At 41.6% G+C, this 19499-nt stretch overlaps 1 protein-coding gene and 1 pseudogene across 6 annotated transcripts in view; one reads left to right on the top strand and one right to left on the bottom strand.

The window, feature by feature from the left end:
* The first annotated feature begins 1791 nt into the window (after positions 1–1791).
* Positions 1792–2365, top strand: LOC102420784 (annotated as a pseudogene).
* Positions 2366–6766: 4401 nt separating this feature from the next.
* IL18 (interleukin 18) overlaps positions 6767–19499 on the bottom strand; it is a 23130-nt gene continuing 10397 nt past the window's right edge. For 3 of the 6 annotated variants that reach the window (XM_023757891.1, XM_014459863.2, XM_006093486.3), the window contains 4 exons: positions 17451–17462; positions 13034–13168; positions 11450–11583; positions 6767–7263 (listed from right to left, as the gene is read on the bottom strand). In XM_023757891.1, the coding sequence (XP_023613659.1) occupies positions 7024–7263; positions 11450–11583; positions 13034–13168; positions 17451–17462 (521 nt within the window). In that variant the 3' untranslated portion in view covers positions 6767–7023. Of the gene's footprint in view, positions 7264–11228; positions 11367–11449; positions 11584–13033; positions 13169–14757; positions 15425–16845; positions 17058–17450; positions 17463–19499 lie in introns of those variants that run through there. The other 3 variants (XM_014459862.2, XR_002830453.1, XM_023757892.1) reach the window with 3 other exon arrangements.

Raw genomic sequence — 19499 nt, 5'->3', positions numbered from 1 at the left:
GGTAATCCATCTGATAGACCCCAAAGAAAAGTGAGGTATCTACTCTTTCCTTGTTCCTGCACCCCTCTGCCTATAAAAGCATTCAAATTTTATACAGCTTCTCGGGGCTCCTATCAGCTAGATGGGATGCTACCTGATTCATGAATCATTGAGTACAGCCAATTATATTCTCAAATTTACCCATTTTTGTTTTTTAACAGTTTCTTTGTATTTTCTAAAATTTCTGTGACAAATATGTCTTAATTTTATAGTAAAAAAGTATGTCCTATCTACACTAATAAAAGACAAATATGCTAATTGACCATACCTTTGTTATGCCCTAAGCCACGCCCACCAGCCAATCAGAGCGACAATATGCAAATTAACCCAGCCAAGATGGCGGCCAGCAGCCTTGGAGCTGGAGCAAGCAGGAGGCTTGGTTGCCTGGGTGATGGAGGAAGCCAAGCTTCCTGCCTGCCCTGAGCCAGCTGTGGCCTCCGCTCATGGCAACAAAGTTTCAATTATAGAAGACAAATAAATCCCAGATACCTGCTTCCAGCCAGCCTCCACTGGGAGTTTGGGTGGCTGGGGGCCGTGGCCAGTCTGTAAACAGCCATCAGCCCCTCACCAGGCTGGCCACACCCTCATGGGGTGAGGGTCCCTGCTGGGGGGCTTAGCCATCCTGAAAATGGCCCTCAGCCCCTCACCCAGACTGGCCAGGCACCCCAGCAGGACCTCCCACCCTGAAGGGGCTGTGGCCAGCCTGCAAACAGCCATCAGCCCCTCACCCAGGCTGGCCAGGCACTCCTATATAATAAAAGGGTAATATGCAAATTGAGCCTTAACAGCAGAACGACTGGGAATGACTGGTCACTATGACACACACTGAACTACCAGGGGGCAGATGCTCAATGCAGGAGCTGCCCCCTGGTGGTCAGTGTGCTCCCACAAGGCTAGCTCTGGGTGCCACAAGTCAGGCTGATGGCTGCCAGTACAGCGGTGGTGGTGGGAGCCTCTCCCGCCTCCTCAGCAGCGCTAAGGATGTCTGACTGCAGCTTAGGCCTGTTCCCTGCTGGCAAATGGACATCCCCCGAAGGCTCCCAGAATGCGAGAGGGCACAGGCCTGGCTGAGGAACCGCCCCCCCCCCCCCAGTGCACAAATTTTTGTGCACTGGGCCTCTAGTTTTATATAAAACAATAAAAGTTAATATAAGAATTTGATCTTTTCTTTTTTTAAATAACTTTATAATTTATATACCACAAATTCACCCATTTTAAGTATACAATTCAATGATTCTTAGTACAATTACCTTGTTGTACAAACATCACCATACCCAGTTTTAGAACATTTTCTTTTCTCCAATAGATCTTTCATATCTGTTTACAATTAATCCCCATTCCCAACACAAACCTAGGCAAACATGAATTTACTTTTCTATCATTATTGATTTTCCTTTTCTGGACATCCTATATAATAAAAGCCCCGCTACTGAAACAGCAGAAGACCAGAACGATCAGAGACTAGAACCACCAGGGCCCCTGGCCAAGACTGGCCCGCCCCCCTGCATCCCCAGCAAATGGTTAGGGGTTGATCAGGCAGGCAGATGAGTGGTTAGGGGTGATCAGGTAGGCAGGAGTGGTTAGGGGTGATGAGGCAGGCAGGCAGAGCCCTGCAATTGATCGTCTCAAAGAGGGAGACCCAGGCCACCAGCCACAGCCTGTGGGAGGGACTCTCTGTGGCTGTGATGGGAGGTGCTGGTGGCAGTGGATACTGCAGGGCAGGGCTGGCGCCATGGCTGCTCCTGAGTGGGCATGGTGCCTGCAGCCTGGCCCAGGCCCTGGGGTCGCAGCCTCCGCCCATGGCTTCTGCAGGGCTGGACTGCCACTCCTCCTGCTATAATGCTTAGGCAGATCCCGGACCCTTCCATGACTGGGGGCTCTCTGCCAGGGCTTGGCCCCCTGATCGAACTCCCCAGCTCAGCCCTGACAGAGGAGCTGAAATACGCTGACATCCACAACATTGGGGCCATAATCACCCCCTTGCACTTCCTGGAGGTGAAACTGGGCAAGAGGCCTCAACCTGTGAAAAGTGAGCTAGATGAGGAAGAGGAGCGGAGGAAAAGGCGCCGGGAAAAGAACAAAGTGGTGGCAGCCTGAGGCCGGAACAAGAAGAAGGAGCAGTCGGAGTTTCTGCAGGGGAATCTGAGTGGCTAGAGCTCATGAATGCAGAGCTGAAAACCCAGATGGAGGAGCTGAAGCAGGAGTGGCAGCAGCTCATCCTGATGCTCAACTGGCATTGCCCCACCTGCATCATCAGGACAAACAGTGTTAAGACCCCGGACTCAGAAGGCAACCCACTGCTGGAGCAGCTGGAGAAGAAGTGACCATGGGCTTTGAGGAGAAAGAGGAGGAGGAGGAGGGTTCCAGAGGGCTCTTCCTTGATGCATGAAAAACTCTTCAATGAGGCTCAGCACAGCCAGCATTGGCCAGGCTTTTTTGTGAAACTCAGATCAGCCACACCAGGGGAAGAAACCCAGGCTGATGAAACCCAGGACCAAGTGCTGAGACCAAAGTAGTCCTGAGGGTGGCCTGTTCTGCCTGGGGCCAGGCTTGCAGGAGGCAGGACAGAGGCTCTGGGCCAGAGAGATGCCCAACCAGGCAGCTGTGGGCACTTCTCCGGCCTCTCCGCCAGGGCACCCACCCAAAGGACCTCCGAGCAGCCAGGAAAAGCCATGAATTGCAACTAAAATTAAGCTGAGTATGGAACTCAGAGTGAAACTGCAATTTGCCTGCCCCCAGCCCTGACCCTGACCCTGACTCTGATCCTGATGCAAGGCTGGAGAAGGGCACAGTGCCAGGCCCTGCTGTACCCACCCACTTGGTCCAGCTCAGTCCTGGCTGGAGTGGCAGCAGGGGTGCACCCTCGCCGGCACTGCTGGAGTTGCTGTGGGCACGAGGCACGGGCACCCTGACAAAGCACATACTCACTGAATGTTTACAGACTGGCTGTCCTGGCAGGGCTTTCAACTGCACATGTTTTTTATGCTTTCTTTTTTTAAAATATATTTTTTACAAAAAAAAGATTTAAAAAAATATATTTTATTGATTTTTTACAGAGAGGAAGGGAAAGGGATAGAGAGTTAGAAACATCTATGAGAGAGAAACATCGATCAGCTGCCTCCTGCACACCCCCCACTGGGGATGTGCCCGCAACCAAGGCACATGCCCCTAGCCGGAATCGAACCTGGGACCCTTGAGTCTGCAGGCTGACGCTCCATCCACTGAGCCAAAGCGGTTAGGGCCAAAAAAAAGATTTTATACAAGCAATATATAAATGGATTTCTATAATCACTTGGTGTGATACAGTATAAATACGCTATGGTTTGTTTGTGACAAACAGATATTCAGCAGTTATGGCCATTGCGTGTAACTTCTAAGTACTGTAGTCTCTGGGTGTTGGGGGTGGCAGGGGTGGGGGTATGGTGCATTTACACCCTGGTAAACCCTTCATAGTACTCAGTTCTGTATCGCTCAGTAAACATTACTCTTACTTAAAAAAAAAGAAAGAAAGAGGGAGGCCCAGGCTACCCAGTGGTGCTGCAGCAGGTGGGTGGGGCCTCCCCCTGGGGGGTGATCAATCTGGGGGCCCTGCCATCGATCACCCCACAGAGGGAGGCCCAGGTCACAGGCCAGCAACGCTGTGCGAGTGTGCGGGGCTGGCCAGCGATTACCCTGCAGAGGGAGGCCCAGACCAGCCAAGCGATTGCACCCCACGCCTGTCACCCCACAGAGGGAGGCCACTGGTGTCAGGGGAGGTGAGGGCAGCGCTGCACAGATGGCAAGCAGTGGCAGCAGCGGGGGCGGGGCCAGCTGCCAGCAGCCGGGGGAAGAAAAGCCCCATAGGCCCTGATCTCAGGCCAGGCCTAGGGACCCTACCCGAGGGGTCCGTGATTGTGAGAGGGTGCAGGCCAGTCTGAGAACCCCCCCTGCCCCCATGAGTGCATGAATTTTTGTGCACCGGGCCTCTAGTTTCATATAAATGGAATCATATAACATATAAACTTTTGTATTTGGCTTCTTTAATTTAGTATCTGTTTAAAGTTCATTCATGTTGTAGTTTGTATCTGTATTTTACACTTTTTTGTTGGTATTTATGGATATACTGATATACCACATTTTGTTTTTCCCTTCACCAGCTGATCAGTATTTGGGCTTGCTCCACTTTTTGACTATTAGGAGTAATGCTGATATAAACATTACTGTGCGAATCTTTGTGTGAACATGTATTTTATTACTTTTGAATAGATATGTAGGAATGGAATTGCTGGTTCATATAGAAAATTTATATTCAACCTTCTAAGAAACTGAAAAGCTATTCTGAAGTGGCTGTACTTTTCCACATTCCCATCAGCAATGTGTGAGAATTCCTATTTCTTAACATTTTTGCCACTTGTTATTGTCTGTCTTTCTGATAATAACCATCCTGGTGGCTATGAAGTGGTAACTTGGTGGTTTTAATTTGCATTTCTCTAATGACTAATGATGTTAAGCATCTTTTCATGTGCTTATAAGCCACTTATACATTATTTTGAGATATATCTATCAATTTCTTTTGCCCATTAAAAAATTGGATTTTCTTGCCTTGGTTGATTTGGCTCAGTGGATACAGCGTCGGCCTGTGGACTGAAGGGTCCCGAGTTTGATTCCAGTCAAGGGCAGCAGACTCAATCCCTGACCCTGATCAGGGCATGTGTGGGAGACAACCAACTGATGTGTCTCTCTTACATCGATGTTTCTCTCTCTCTCCCCCCCCCTTCCACTCTCTCTAAAAATCAATGGAAAAATATTCTCAGGTGAGGATTAACAACAACAAAAAATTGGATTGTCTTCTTATTGAGTTGTGAGAATTCTTTGTATATCCTAGATACATTTTTTGCCATATATGTGATTTATAAATATTTTCTCCAGTCTGTGGGCTGTCTTTTCAGTTTCTTAATGATTCCTTTTGAGTGCAAAGTTGTTTCTAAGAAAATTTTAATTTTGAAATAAAGTTTCACAGGATGTTGCAAAGATAGTATAGAGAGGTACTATGTACACTTAACCCAGTTGCACTCCCAAATTTTGAATTTTTATTAAGTCCATTTATCAGTTTTTTCTTTTATAGATCATACTTCCTGGTAGGGTCTTAAAAATTTTTGCCTAATCCAAGGTCTTAATTTCTCCTGTCTTATTCTAAGGTTTTATAGCTTTAGCTTACATTACTGTCACTGACCCATTTTTAATTAATTTTTGTATAGTGTGAGATAAGGGTCTACATTCATTCTTTTGGAATATGGATGTCCAGTTGACCCAGGACCATTTGTTAAAAATTCTCCTTTCCATCAAGCTGTCCTTGTAAAAAATCAACTGGCCATAAATATAAGGATTTATTACTAAACTTTCAAATCTGTTCCATTGATCTATGTTTATTCTTATGTCAGTACCAAACAGTTCTGATAACTTATATTAAGTTTTAAGATTAGGAAATGGAAGTTTACCAAGTTTGTTTTTAAAAAATTTTTTTGGCTAGTCTGTCTTTTTGATTTCCATGTACATTTTAGGTACAGCTTGTCAATTATTTCTGCAGAAAATCCTGCTGGAATTTTGATGGAGATTGAGTTGAATCTATTGGTCAATTTGGGGAGAATTGTCATCTTAACAATATTGAGTCTTCCAATCAGTGAATGTGGTGTCTCTTCATTTATTTAAATCATACTTAATTTCTCTCAGAAATGTTTTTAAAACTTTATTGTACAAATCTTGTACTTCTTTTACTAAATTTATTTTTATATATCTTTTTAGCACTATTGTGAATGGAATTGTTTTATATTTATTTTCAGGTTGTTCATTCTCATATATAGAAATACAATTTATTTCCATATATTAATCTTGTATTCTGCAACCCTGCTGACCTTGTTTAATTTTTTTAGAATACATTTTATTGATTTTTTTTACAGAGGAAGGGAGAAGGATAGAGAGTTAGAAACATTGATGAGAGATAAACATAGATCAGCCACCTCCTGCACACCCCCAACTGGGGATGTGCCCGCAACCAAGGTACATGACCTTGACTGGAATCGAACCGGGGACCCTTCAGTCCACAGGCTGATGCTCCATTCACTGAGCTAAACCGGTTAGGGCCCTTGTTTAATTTTAATAGGGGTTTGTCTGCATGCACACGTGTATTCTGATCTTCTACATACAGAATCATGTTGTCTTCAAATAAAGACAATTTTACTTCTTCCTTTCTAATCTAGATGCCTTTTCTTTTTCTTGTGATTGTCAATCACTAGAACCTCCAGTACACTGAGTAGAAGAGCTGATATTCTTGCATTATTTTTCCACCATTAAATATGATGTTAGTGGTAGGGTTTTCACAGATGCCCTTTATCAGAAAGTTCTCTTCTCTTTCATGTTTGTTGACAATTTTTATTATGAATTGGCTTTTGTCAAATGCTTTCCTGCATCTATTGAGATGATTGTGTGGTTTTTACCCTTTATTAATATGATATATTACATTAATTGATTTAGGAATATTAAAGCATTTGCATTCCTGGGTTGAATGCCACTTGCTCAGTGTGTATAATCCTTTTTCTATGTTGCAGGATTTGACTTTTAAAAGTATTCTGACTTTGGAGGAAATGAGAAATTAGTCAACTGAAGTGGTCTCTTTATAAAATTTTGATGGTTTTAATGATATTCTTAATAATTAGAAAATTCAAATATCAGTATCTTTCATCATAACCCAAAAGATTCAAAACACTTTTATTGAGTATAATCTATGTTCCAATGTCAACAATGTAGAATATGTTTTCAAACTATGCATCTTTTTACATTATACAAATGATTTATTCATCTGCATAAAAGGGCGTCAATTCAATTTTGTGAAAGCTTACTATTCATTTCTTAATGGTATCTTTTGAGATCATTATTCATTTTATTTCATCATTACAATTACAGACTCAAACTTAACTTTTCTGGAAGACAAAACTCAGAAAGTTCAAACTATGAAATTTTAATATTTAGCTCTTTGTAGTCAATAGTGAACATTACAGAGTCATCCCAATCTATGTCCCTTTTTTTCAAAATGAGTTTAAAAAGATCCTCCTCCTTTTTACAAGCTAGAAAATATCCTTCATACAATGAAGACTCAAATTTCATCTTATTGTTAGATCCTGGAACACTTCTCATAAAGAATATGATGTCACTTTTTTCATCATTGATATCAGCAGGAGGACTCATTTTCTATAGAGAAAAAAATATTAATTTTTTAGGGCACGAATAATCAGAATATGTGCAGTTTATTTTGAAGTATATTATTGCACAGAACTAAAGAAGTTTTTATTTTCACAAGTTAAGATTAAAAACAAATCTCAGCATATAGGAACACTGATCTCCTCTTCCTCTGAATTCTAGTTTCCTATTCTCCTTGTCCATTTTGGCTGTTCCCACCATGGAATGCACATTCAGGTCTAGCTCTCTAGTTTTTCCCAATTTATTAATCATATAGCTTTCTTCTCTTTCTCCCATTGCTCAAGATGGAGTTGATTTCTAGCAAAGACCAACACCTTTTATGGGCTAATGTCATTTCCTGTCTTTTCCAACCATTCAGAGCTAAAGACATTGATGACCTCCAGCCATAGCCTAGCCTAGCCTAGCTCTAGTTCAGTGGTTCTCAACCTTGGCTGCACATTAGAATCACCTGGGAATCTTTTTAAAATCCTGATTTCTGGGCCTCATCTCCTACTTTCTTTTTGTTAAAAAATATATTTTATTGGTTTATTTTATTTTATTTACTTTTAATTTTTAAAATATATCTTTATTGATTTCAGAGAGGAAGAGAGATGGAGAGATAGAAATGTCAATGATGGGAGAGAATCACTGATTGGCTGCTTCCTGCACACCCCTACTGGGGATTGAGCCCGAAACCCAGGCATGTGCCTTTGACCTTGACCAGAACCAAACCTGGGATCCTTCAGGCTGCAGGCCAATGCTCTATCCCCTGAGCTAAACCAGCTAGGTCTGGTTTGTTGACCATACCTACTTTTTAAGATGAACTAGAAATTTTGAGGACCACCTAAGGTTCTTTCCATGTTAATCCCAGAACTGTAGATATTTGAACTTAATTTTAACCCCATGGAAACAAAAATTCTCATGATCCTAACTAAGGACTGACAGAGAAAGCTCCAGACCCAAAATAACATTCCAGCATCTTTCTAAGATGTCCGAAAGAAGTTTGGTTACCTCCCAACTTTTCAACCAATTACGGAATTTATAGTCATAACTCTTAACTTTGTCCTTTATCAATAAGAGGGGGTCCTAAATTGTTGACAGTTTAAACCAGTTCTCCCACTGACATATATTTCTGTAGCTGACTACAGTACCCCAGAATTTAGGAAGAGACCTTAAAATGAGGAATGAATTTGGGACTAAGCTACTCTAATGTATAAGTGAGAAATAATCCTTAGCCAAAACTTCAAAAGCTCTAGAAATATTAGAAGGAGATGAACCTGTTAGTTCAAACCTGGCATGGAAAGTTGTGGTTGAAAGTGGGAGTATGGATAGGTAGAACAGGTGATCTCTAATCATAGTTCAATGTGACATTTCAGAACAGGGGCAAGGAAATCCTTGGGCAGTAGCTCTCCTTGGTTTTGGTGTTGATTATTCATAGCCATCATAGGGAAGGTGCACAGTAAGTGGATATGGAAACAGCTCTACATAATGAAACTTGAGTGCTCCAAGGACCTATGGGATTGTTTACATCAGTAGGGGTTGAATCTAGACCCAGAGAAAGTTAAGCCTGAGCTAACATCTGTTTTTTTGGGTGTGTGTGTGTGTGTGTGTTTGCCCTTTCCCAAGTGCATTAGCACATTTGAGAGAATCCTGACTGCCCAAATGTCTATACAAGAAACAGGCACTAATAGTAACTTCTTGAACAAATCCCCCTTGGTGTCATGAAGGTTCTTACCCAAAGGCAGCAGGTATCCATAAGCACTAGGACTTTATAGCTAGTAACCAACACAGAAAGGTGAGCACATAATGGCAGCAAGTTGTGTCTAGTAGAACATAGTCTATATTTATAATCACTGCTAAGATCCTTTTTAGTGGGGGTAAAAGGGTTAAAGAGCATGAGCTAAAACTAACTTCCTTCCTTCCTTCCTTCCTTCCTTCCTTCCTTCCTTCCTTCCTTCCTTCCTTCCTCCTTCCTTCCTCCTTCCTCTCACCCTCTCTTTCTCCCTCCCTCTAACTAATATTTAATGAGTTCCTTTAGAAGCAGATTTGCTATGAAGCTTAAATGTCAGAGCCCTCCACTTGCACAGATCTCTTCTAAGGCCCCCTCTTTTCTTATTCTAAATAAACTCGATGCTTTTGGTAATTTTATATTCTCTTTCATTAAAAGGCCTGCCCAAATTGTATAAGTTTCAGGATCCCCTAAATCTGATTTGCTCCAATTCCTAGTGTATACCAAGCATCCTTCCTTTCCCTTCCCTTCCCTTCCCTTCCCTTCCCTTCCCTTCCCTTCCCTTCCCTTCCCTTCCCTTCCTTTCCCTTCCCTTCCCTTCCCTTCCCTTCTCTTCTCTTTTCTTTTGCCAAGCATTATTTCCACCCTTTTCAACACTCCCCAGTTTCTCTCAATAATAATCCACTTAGAGCTTAGGCTTATCCCAGTTTCTGAATCTGCTTCTGCAACTGAATTAGTTTTTCTTTACCCCACATAGCTTGAGCTTGGCCACCTCCCTCCTTCCCTTCTGATTTTGTTGCTAGATAACAACACGCTTAATCCTCTCCATCCACCTTGTCCATCCCAGGCCTCTAAAGCCATTATGATAACTAAGCTTCCTGCTTGTCAGGCCTGAGAATGGGAAGTCTAAATTGCCACCCAAAAGGGTGGCCCTCTGGTTGGAAGGGGATGGTTAAGGGATTTGTTTGGAGGTTGTATTTGTGGCATACACACTGATTTTACTTGGATTATATTTTAGAGTGGCTTTTTCCTTCCTTCCAAGTTGCCCCTCAACATGTCCACTAGGTCATATTCTAAACTTCAGTTCCCATTGCTCAAGTATTTTACTGGCAAACCCCCAATCAGAAACTCTTCAAGAGAAAAAAAAATGGAGAATAGAGAAAAAAAGCAGTGTCCAGAAATAATTTATACTTGGCTTTGAGATACATTATACCATTGCTTTCACAGCTAATCTTGTTAATTTTATTCACTTAGCTTTACATTAAAAATAACATATATCAACTGAAAGCTGAAGGATGCAGGAATAAAACAATTAGGTTTCTCACACCTGTCAGAATGGCTATCATCAACAAATCAACAAATGAAAAGTGCTGGCGAGGGTGTGGAGAAAAAGGAACCCTCCTGCACTGCTGGTGGGAATGCAGACAGGTGCAGCCACTGTGGGAAACAGTATGGAGTTTTCTCAAAAAATTAAAAATGGAACTCCAATTTGACCCAGTGATCTCACTGCTAGGAATATATCAGAAGAAATCAGAAACACCAATCAGAAAGGATATATGCACCCCTATGTTCATAGCAGCACAATTTATAATAGCAAAGATTTGGAAACAGCCTAAGTGCCCATCAACAGATGAATGGATTAGAAAACTGTGGTACATCTACATAATGGAACACTATGCTGCTGAAAAAAAGAAGGAACTCTTACCATTTGCATCAGCATGGATGGACCTGGAGAGCATATGCTAAGCAAAATAAGCCAGTCAGAGAAAGATAAATACCACATGATCTCACTCATTTGTGGAATATAATGAACAGAATAAACTGATGAACTAAAATAGATCCAGAGACATAGAAGCATCGAACAGATTGTTGAGCCTCAGCGGGAAGGCAGGGGAGGGTGGGAGAGGGGGCAAGAGATCAACCAAAGGACTTGTATGCATGCATATAAGCATAACCGATGGATACAGACGGTAGGGGGGCAGGGACATGTGCTGGGGGCGGGAGTGGGGGGAGCGGCTGGATAGAGGTCAATGGGGGGAAAAAGGAGACATATGTAATACTTTCAACAATAAGGAATTTAGAATAAAAAACAATTAGGATTAAAATATTATCATCATAATTCACAAAGTACATAGAAGGCTTACAGAAGGATAATTGGCTTCATTCCATTTAACAAGACATTTTGGAAAGTCATGCAATTCTCAAATAAATATAATAATTCATGTATGTCTTCTATATTATTATTTACCTTTAGATAGATTATTCAGAAGACCCAGGCTATGAAACAAGTGTTGTACCCCTTCCTCCCTATGGCAGACTTAGAAAAAGCATGATGGGTTAAAGAGTTGAACTATTTTAATGGTTCTCTGCTCCTGCCATTCTTGTTCTAGATAAAAAGTTGGACTGAGGATATTTAGGTTTTCTAAATTTCCATATATATATATAAATAAAATATAGGTTTACTCTTACCTTAAAGGAAATATTTTTGTTCATACAGGAGAGAGTAAACATTTCTGGACACTTCACAGAGAGGGTTACTGCCATGCCTCTAGGGTAGCTATCTTTATATGTATATATTATAATTTTAGTCTGGGATGCATTTTCTGAAATCAATATTAACAAATGAGAACACTAGTTAGAAGAATTTTTGCAAATCAATATTTATAGAAATTAGCCAAAGGATAATCCTTAATAGACCCATTACACATCCCATACACTGTGATTCAGCCAATTAGTGGAGATGATATGCAGTTGCTCACACATTCTTTAAAACACATTCAGCTGAACCGGTTTGGCTCAGTGGATAGAGCGTCGGCCTGCGGACTCAAGGGTCCCAGGTTCGATTCCGGTAAAGGGCATGTACCTTGGTTGCGGGCACATCCCCAGTGGGGGGTATGCAGAAGGCAGCTGATCGATGTTTCTCTCTCATCGATGTTTCTGACTCTCTATCCCTCTCCCTTCCTCTCTGTAAAAAATCAATAAAATATATTTAAAAAACACACACATTCAAATATGTATCACACACAAAAGCAGTAACATTTTGAGTGTTTAAGAGATATTCTGAATTCTGAAAGATTGTCTTCAACTTTTACTTTTCAAAAAATGTATTTTTATTGATTTCAGAGAAGAAGGGAGAGATAGAAACATCAATGATGAAGGGATTCATTGATCAGCTGCCTCCTGCACGCCCCCAACTGGAGGTCAAACCCACAACCTGGGCATATGCCATGACCAGAATCGAATGAAGACCTCCTGGTTCACAGGTCGACCCTAAACCACTGAGCCACGCCAGTAGGGCTGTCTTTAACTTTTAAATGCTAAATACAATATTAAAAATCTACCTGTTAAGGTAAAAATTCAGGATTTTTCAAGGGTGCACATTCACTGTTTCAACTCTGCCTAAACTTTGATATTTGGAATTTATACCTTGGAAAGCACAGTAAACTTATTCATTTCCTAAGCACTCTAAATTTCTGATGGGAGACAGACTTATTTGAAATGCTTGATATTTATTTTGAATTTTGAGTTTTGAAAATGCTATCAGCAATTTCAGCTATAGCCAGCAGGTATGAAGGATCCAACTCTATAGAAATCTTATACAGTTCATGCAGTTGCAATGAAGGAACTCATGATCCAAATGTAGGCCCAGAGTAACGTGACCCCTAGATATATCTTAAAAATTTTTAAATTAAATTTATTGGGGTAACATTGATTAATAACATTATATAAATTTCAGTTGTACAATTTTAGGGTTCAATGTCTGTATACTCTGCTGTGTGCCCACCACCGGAAACCTGGTTTTCCATCAGCACGTATTTGATCCCCTTTAACCTCTTCGTCCTCCTCCCAACCTCTGGCAATATCTTTATTGTATCAATTTTTCATCTCAACTACAATATTTGGATACTCTAGAAAGTTTCTTGTAAGTGAAATTATTACTATTGCTATTACTTTTCATTTAAGGACTAGGTCTATAATAGAAAAAAGTAGGCAGTAAAGGGGAATAAGAAGTAGCTTGTCATTTCTATGTTTGTAAATATATTTTAAAAATACCTTCACACTCAGAATCAGTCATATCTTCAAACACAGCGTGGCTTCCCTGGTAAACGAAGAGAACTTGATTGTTCACATTTCGTATGATTGACAATCTAGGTTCAATCCTGCCAAAGTAGTCTGATTCGAGGTTTTCTAGGATGGACATTAAATTGCATTAAAAATAAGTTTTTTTTCAAAATTTACAAACAAGCATACTATATATTTCAGTTTTCAATAGCTACTGATCACAATCTTCTGCTACAGAAGCAGCTAAGATAAAGTTGCACAATGTTTTTTAATCCATTTCCAAAGACAACGCTGCTTCTTCTTATCACCCAGAACTACTCTACCTCTGAAATGTTAAACTCAAACACTCTGCTTTCTGATCACAATCTCCTATCCTAGTTGTTCTATACTTTTCCTCCGCTTCACTGAGCCCTCCTGATTTTAAAATAGGCATTTCCTCTCTCCCTAACCTTCCTGTCTTCCTTTCATTTTCTATGCAGTCTGGACCTTATGGTTCATCATTTTGTCTACCCTTTGCCAGCCTTTCCAATCCCGAACTCATTTGTTCATTTGTCTTTCTACTACAAAACTCCAAACCTGACTGCTGAGTGTCACTGGTAATTATACAAATGCACAAACTGGTGCCATTGCAAGCATATAAATTGTCAGTACTTTTTTTTTTTTTAACAGTTCAGCACCCTCTTTCATAATCCATAGCTATCATTTCAGATCTTCCTTACCCTCCTCAGGATCTCGACATCATCATCTCTGCTTTCACTTTCAATAAATGATTTCCTGCTACTCCACTTACAAATTTAACTGTGGCACCGCCTGTCATTTCCTATCCCTCTTGTCCCAAGGAAAATGTAGAAAAGGTGCCCCTTCTGATATCTAAGGCTACCCCTATCTGTGCTCTGAGTATATTCTCCTGAAACCTTGATTTACCAATCATCCCCTCTTCTATATCAACCCAGCAACTCTATTTCCTTGGTTTTTTCCTAAAGAAACAATCAGAAAAATGTGTAAATATTTCTCTGCTATAATGCTTATGGGAGCACTGGATACAATTTATCAATTGGGGACTGAGCAAATAAATTTTGGAATATCATGAATTTAATATAACTGTAATTATTCTTTGCCATGGAAGGATGTCCATGTGTATTAAACTAGAAAAAGAAACTTAGGTATAGTATTACACACACACACACACACACACACACACACACGGGCAAAAGTAGGTTTATAGTTGAAATAATACAATAATACATAATAATATAATAATAAGATGTGCTGCACATGCTCACAACTGTAAACCTACTTTTACTCACATATATTTAAAGAAGTACAGAAATAACACACCAATGATATTATTAGTATTCCTAGGTTTTTTCATGTTTTTCTTTTTTAATTGCCTGAATCATTTATAATAAACACATTATTTTTATAATTAAAAAACCCACAAAACTCTTTTCATTTTGAGATTTAAAACTCCTCCATCAATCATATCCTATTCAGTAGCTAGCCTTGTTTCTTCTTTTAATAGTGGAGCTTCTGGTAAGAACTGTGTCATTCCCTTACTTTCCATTCACTCTTCTACTCATTGCAATCTCTCTCTGCCTCTATTTCTCCACCAAACTTCTTTCAGCGAGATCACCAAACTCCCTGTTGCTAAATGTAATAAATGCTTTCCTACCCTTGGTTTTCAAGGCTGTAAAATTCAACACAGTGACTGTTACCTCCATCTTGAAAATCTCTCCTGGGATTCTGTGGCATTCTCTTGGTTTTTCTTCTTCCTCTTTGGTTACTCTTTTGTTTATTAGGTTCCCTTTCTACTGCATCCTCAAACATAGGTATTCCCCTGACTTAGTCCTTGGCTTTTACTTTCTCACTTCACACATTTCCTCTGTTTTGTCTTTTTATTCCTATAGTTTCAGCTGTCATTTCTATGCATAAGCCTCCTATAGGTTTATCTCCAGCCCAAATTTTCATCCTGAGCCTAGAACTATTATGTCCAAGAATCTACTGGACATGTCCACTTGGATGTCCCACAGACAAGATACAAAACTAAATTCATCATCTCCTCTTTGCTCTGCATACCACTTTACCCTGCTCTTCCCCTTGTGCTTTCTATTTCACTAATAGTACAAATTTCCTAAGTGAGAAAATATAGGCACCATCTTTCTCTCTATCCCCTTCCTAGGCTAACCTCAAAATACTTGGATTCTTCCAAGTATTTATAAAATCCATTCATTGCTTTATATCGGCACCCTGTTATCCCTGCCTAATCCATGTCCCCATCATTTTTTACAAGGACAATAGCTTCTTAATTGTCATCCCCCCTTTTTTGTCCCCACACCAATCTATATATATAGAAGTCCAGTGACCAGAACGGTGGAACGACCAGTACAACTGGAATGACCGGTGGCTATGATGTGCACTGTGGCAGCCAACCAGCCTGATCCAGGCCCTGATCAGCCCCCGTTCCCCTGCCGGCCTGGCCCCTGATTGGCCCCCAACACCCCGATCAGGGGCAGGGCCAGCCAAATGCCCACGGCCCCTCCCCCCCATCCGCCCAACCCGATGGGGGCCCATACCACCTGTGTACAAATTCATGCACTGGGCCTCTAGCTCTTTATACTGAAGCCAGAAGGAATTTTGAATTTTAGATAAAATTATCTCTGAATTTTAATGAGGCACATGACCACTCAGAATAAAGTCAATGGAAAATGAGTAGAATTGATGTGTATGACTTCCATCTAGAACCTTTAAAAGGAATAGGCCATCTTCCTCTTATTTTGAACCCGTTCTTGCTAGCTGGGATATGGACCCAGGAAGTGTGGTGATGACTTTCAAGTATGTGAATGAATTAAACAACTAGGGCATAATGGAATAACAAGACAGAAACATCTTAAGATCCCAATAACATCAGGCTGCATCCTTAATCTTGAACTGCCTACTTGGACTTATTTTTGAGAGAAATATTTTCTATCTTATTCTATCACTATATTTTTGGACCTCTTTTTGCAGCAAACTAATCTCCATTCTAGATCATGCATATGTTGCTTAATGAATCCCCATTACCCAAAGATAAGGCCCAAATTCCATATCTTGAAATAAGAGAACCTTCTTGATCTGCATCCTATTTATCATTCTCTCATCATTCTCCTACTCCCATTCTGAAGTACTCTTGATTCCTTGTACGTGCTATGCTTTCTTTCATATCTAGGCCTTTCATGTGGTCTTCTCTATGCTCAGAATACTTTCCTTTGGCTAACTTCTATACCCTCTTAAAAAATGTCCCTCCTTCAAAGTGTCCTCCCAGAATCTATTGGACTGAAATAGGTGCCCTTTCTATACGTTCCCATAGCATCCTGTGCCTTAACATACCATATTCCAATTGCCTTCCTTAAGTGCCTGTTTCTCCCTATAGGAACTGTGATTTGCTTACCACTGTATCCTCGTGCCTAACAGTACCTGAGATACAGATGTCAACACAGGGTGGCAAAAGCAGATTTACAATCGAGAGTACTTGAAACAGAGTTTATTTTTGTGTTATTATTTATTAATTATTGTATTGTTTTCCATACGAACAACTGTAAACCTACTTTTACCCCCATATATATTGAATTAATAAATGGAGAGTAGGGCAATCTTTAAAAAACATGAGGAGTTACATGTCATTATATCTCAATGAAGCTGGAAAACAAAAAAAAACATGAAGGAATAGTATTTTTAAGTTACTTTTTTCACTTATAGTTCAGTAATGATCATCTTAAAAATGTGGAAAGTGCTATTTTTAAGGAAAAGTATGAGAAACTAATGACCTTTAACAATCTGGACATCTGTTAGAGGCTCACAGATCAGATAGGGTATGATCCTCTCTGAATGCCAGAAGGACAGGGCTGGATACATCCACTTCTTGCAAAGACTTAATGACTCCACCTCATAGTTCTTGCTTGCTCCCACCTTTCCCATCTCCTCTACTTTGAAAATATTTTTTCCCTGGGAGCCTCTCAGGCTTTTTCCCAAAGCATTTCTGAGAGAGAGAGGGTTGAAGAACAAAGATGTTATTGTTTTTGGACTACAATTTTCAGGCTTCAAATCTCCTTTCCCCATGTCCTCTAGAGAATCCATGACTTCCTGCTAATCTTACAATCTGTGTAGCAGGCAAAGTCTGTTTTGTAGATTTTAAGAATTGCCTAAAGTGTAAATAAGCAGTTTTGTTAGAGGTTTTCCTTTGTATCCTTTATGGACAGCTTTATTCCAAGGCTGTGCTACTGGGTCCACATTGCTTTGAGGGAAGATTAGCTTCTCAAATAGATTGGTACTAGTTTCTCTCAGCTAAGAATGGTGATATGGATGTGTCTGTGGGATGCTTAAGTAGCTATTTTTACTTTAGCAAAGAAAGAGAAATAAATTTATACTTTACCATCATTTTCACCTAAAGGGGAAAAAAGAGAAACAAAATGTTAAATTCTATATTTCAACTCAGAATCTCCTCTCACCCTATCTTTTGTTACTCTTTTCTGCCACTCTCCATTATTTAACTACTATCTTACTGTTGTTGTTGGCCCTATCAGAAATCTATACTAATAATAGAGGAATATGCAAATTGTCTGGGACACCATCACAGTAACAGTAATGACCAGCAGGCTGCCTGGGGCAACAAGGCTGGCTGGGGGGTTAGTGAGGGATGACCAAACAACTGAACAGCAGCCTGCGTGGGGCAACCAGGCTGGCAGGGGGGGCAGTTAGGGGCAATCGGGTAGGCAGGCGAGCAGTTAGGAGCCAGTGGTCCCGGATTGTGAGAGGGATGTCCGACTGCTGGTTTAGGTCTGATCCCTGGGATCAGGCCTAAACCAGCAGTCGGACATCCCCTGAGGGGTCCCAGATTGGAAAGGGTGCAGGCAAGGCTGAGGGACCCCCCCCACTGCCCCATGCATGAAGTTCGTGCACGGGGCCTCTAGTATTATATAATCATCCACAAGGTCCCATAAAACAAAGCTCATTAGATAGACTTAGTGTGTTCTCTGGTAAGTTAGATATAAAACCTAAATCCAGGGTTTATACTAGTAAATGTAAATTTGTAACTAAAAAGAAATTTTATAAAGTGATAGATTTTACTCTTAAATTTGTTGGTTCAGTGGAAGGTTGCCTCAGGACTTTCTATGGAGCTTTCAAATGAAGCCAAATGGCCCATGGAAGACTAATCTTAAGAATCTGTTTTTATTTGCCAGATATATTTACGTTATATGGTACAGCTCACTCACAGATTTAAGGTATCCTATCTAATAATAGACAAACATGGTAATTAACCGTACCTCCGACATGCTTCCCATTGGCTAATCAGGGCGATATGCAAATTAATTGCCAACCAAGATGGCAGCCGGCAGCCAGGCAGCTGAAGCGAACAGGAGGCTTGCTTGCTCCAGTGATGGAGGAAGCCAAGGTTCCCCGCCTGCCGCTGCCGGCCTCTGAGCTGCACTCTAAGCAACTATGTTGCAATTATAGAAGCTAAACAAACCCCATGCTTTCAGCCAGCAGGCCGAGCTGGAGTTGCAACAGTGTTTCAATTATAGAATCCAAACAAAGCCCAGATACCTGCTTTCAGCAGCCGAGGCCTCAAGCTGGAGCCGAGCCTCAGAGCTAAAGCCGGCTCTCAGCTCCAGTGACAGCCATAGAAGGTAAATAAATCCCAGAATAAAAAAGAAAAAGAAAAAAAGGAGAGGTTGGGAGCTTCAGTCACTCGCCAGCCAGAAAACGGCCCTCAGCCCCTCACGCAGACTGGCCAGGCACCCCAGTGGGGACCCCCACCCTGAAGGGGGTGTGACCAGCTGCAAACAGCCATCATCCCCTCATCCAGGCTGGCCAGGCACCCAAGCGGGACCTCCACCCTGATCCGGGACACCCTTCAGGGCAAACCAACCGGCCCCCACCTGTGCACCAGGCCTCTATCCTATATAGTAAAAGGGTAATATGCAAACTGACCCTAACAGCAGAAAGACTGGGAATGACTGGTCACTATGACACACACTGACCACCAGGGGGCAGACGCTCAATGCAGGAGCTGCCATCTGGTGGTCAGGGCGCTCTCACATGGGAGGAGCTCTGTTTAGCCACAAGCCAGGCTGATGGCTGTCAGTACAGCGGTGGTGGTGGGAGCCTCTCCTGCCTTCTCAGCAGCACTAAGGATGTCCGACTGCAGTTTAGACCTGCTCCCCACTGGCAAGTGGACATCCCCCTAGGGCTGCTGGGCTGCCAGAGGGATGTCTGATTGCCATCTTAGGCCCAGTCCCCCGGGGAGCGGGCCTAAGCCAGCAGGTGGTCATCCCCTGAGGGGTCCCAGACTGTGAGAGGGCACAGGGCGGGCTGAGGGACCCCCCCCCCCCCCCCCCGAGTGCACAGAATTTTTGTTGCACCGGGGCATTAGTCTCTTATATAAATTTGCTTAGGGAAATTGAATTCCCTGAATGTACCC

Source organism: Myotis lucifugus, unplaced genomic scaffold (genome assembly GCF_000147115.1).
Source record: "Myotis lucifugus unplaced genomic scaffold, Myoluc2.0 scaffold_117, whole genome shotgun sequence".
Taxonomy (NCBI): Eukaryota; Metazoa; Chordata; class Mammalia; order Chiroptera; family Vespertilionidae; genus Myotis; species Myotis lucifugus.
This window is presented reverse-complemented; position numbering and strand designations above follow the sequence as displayed.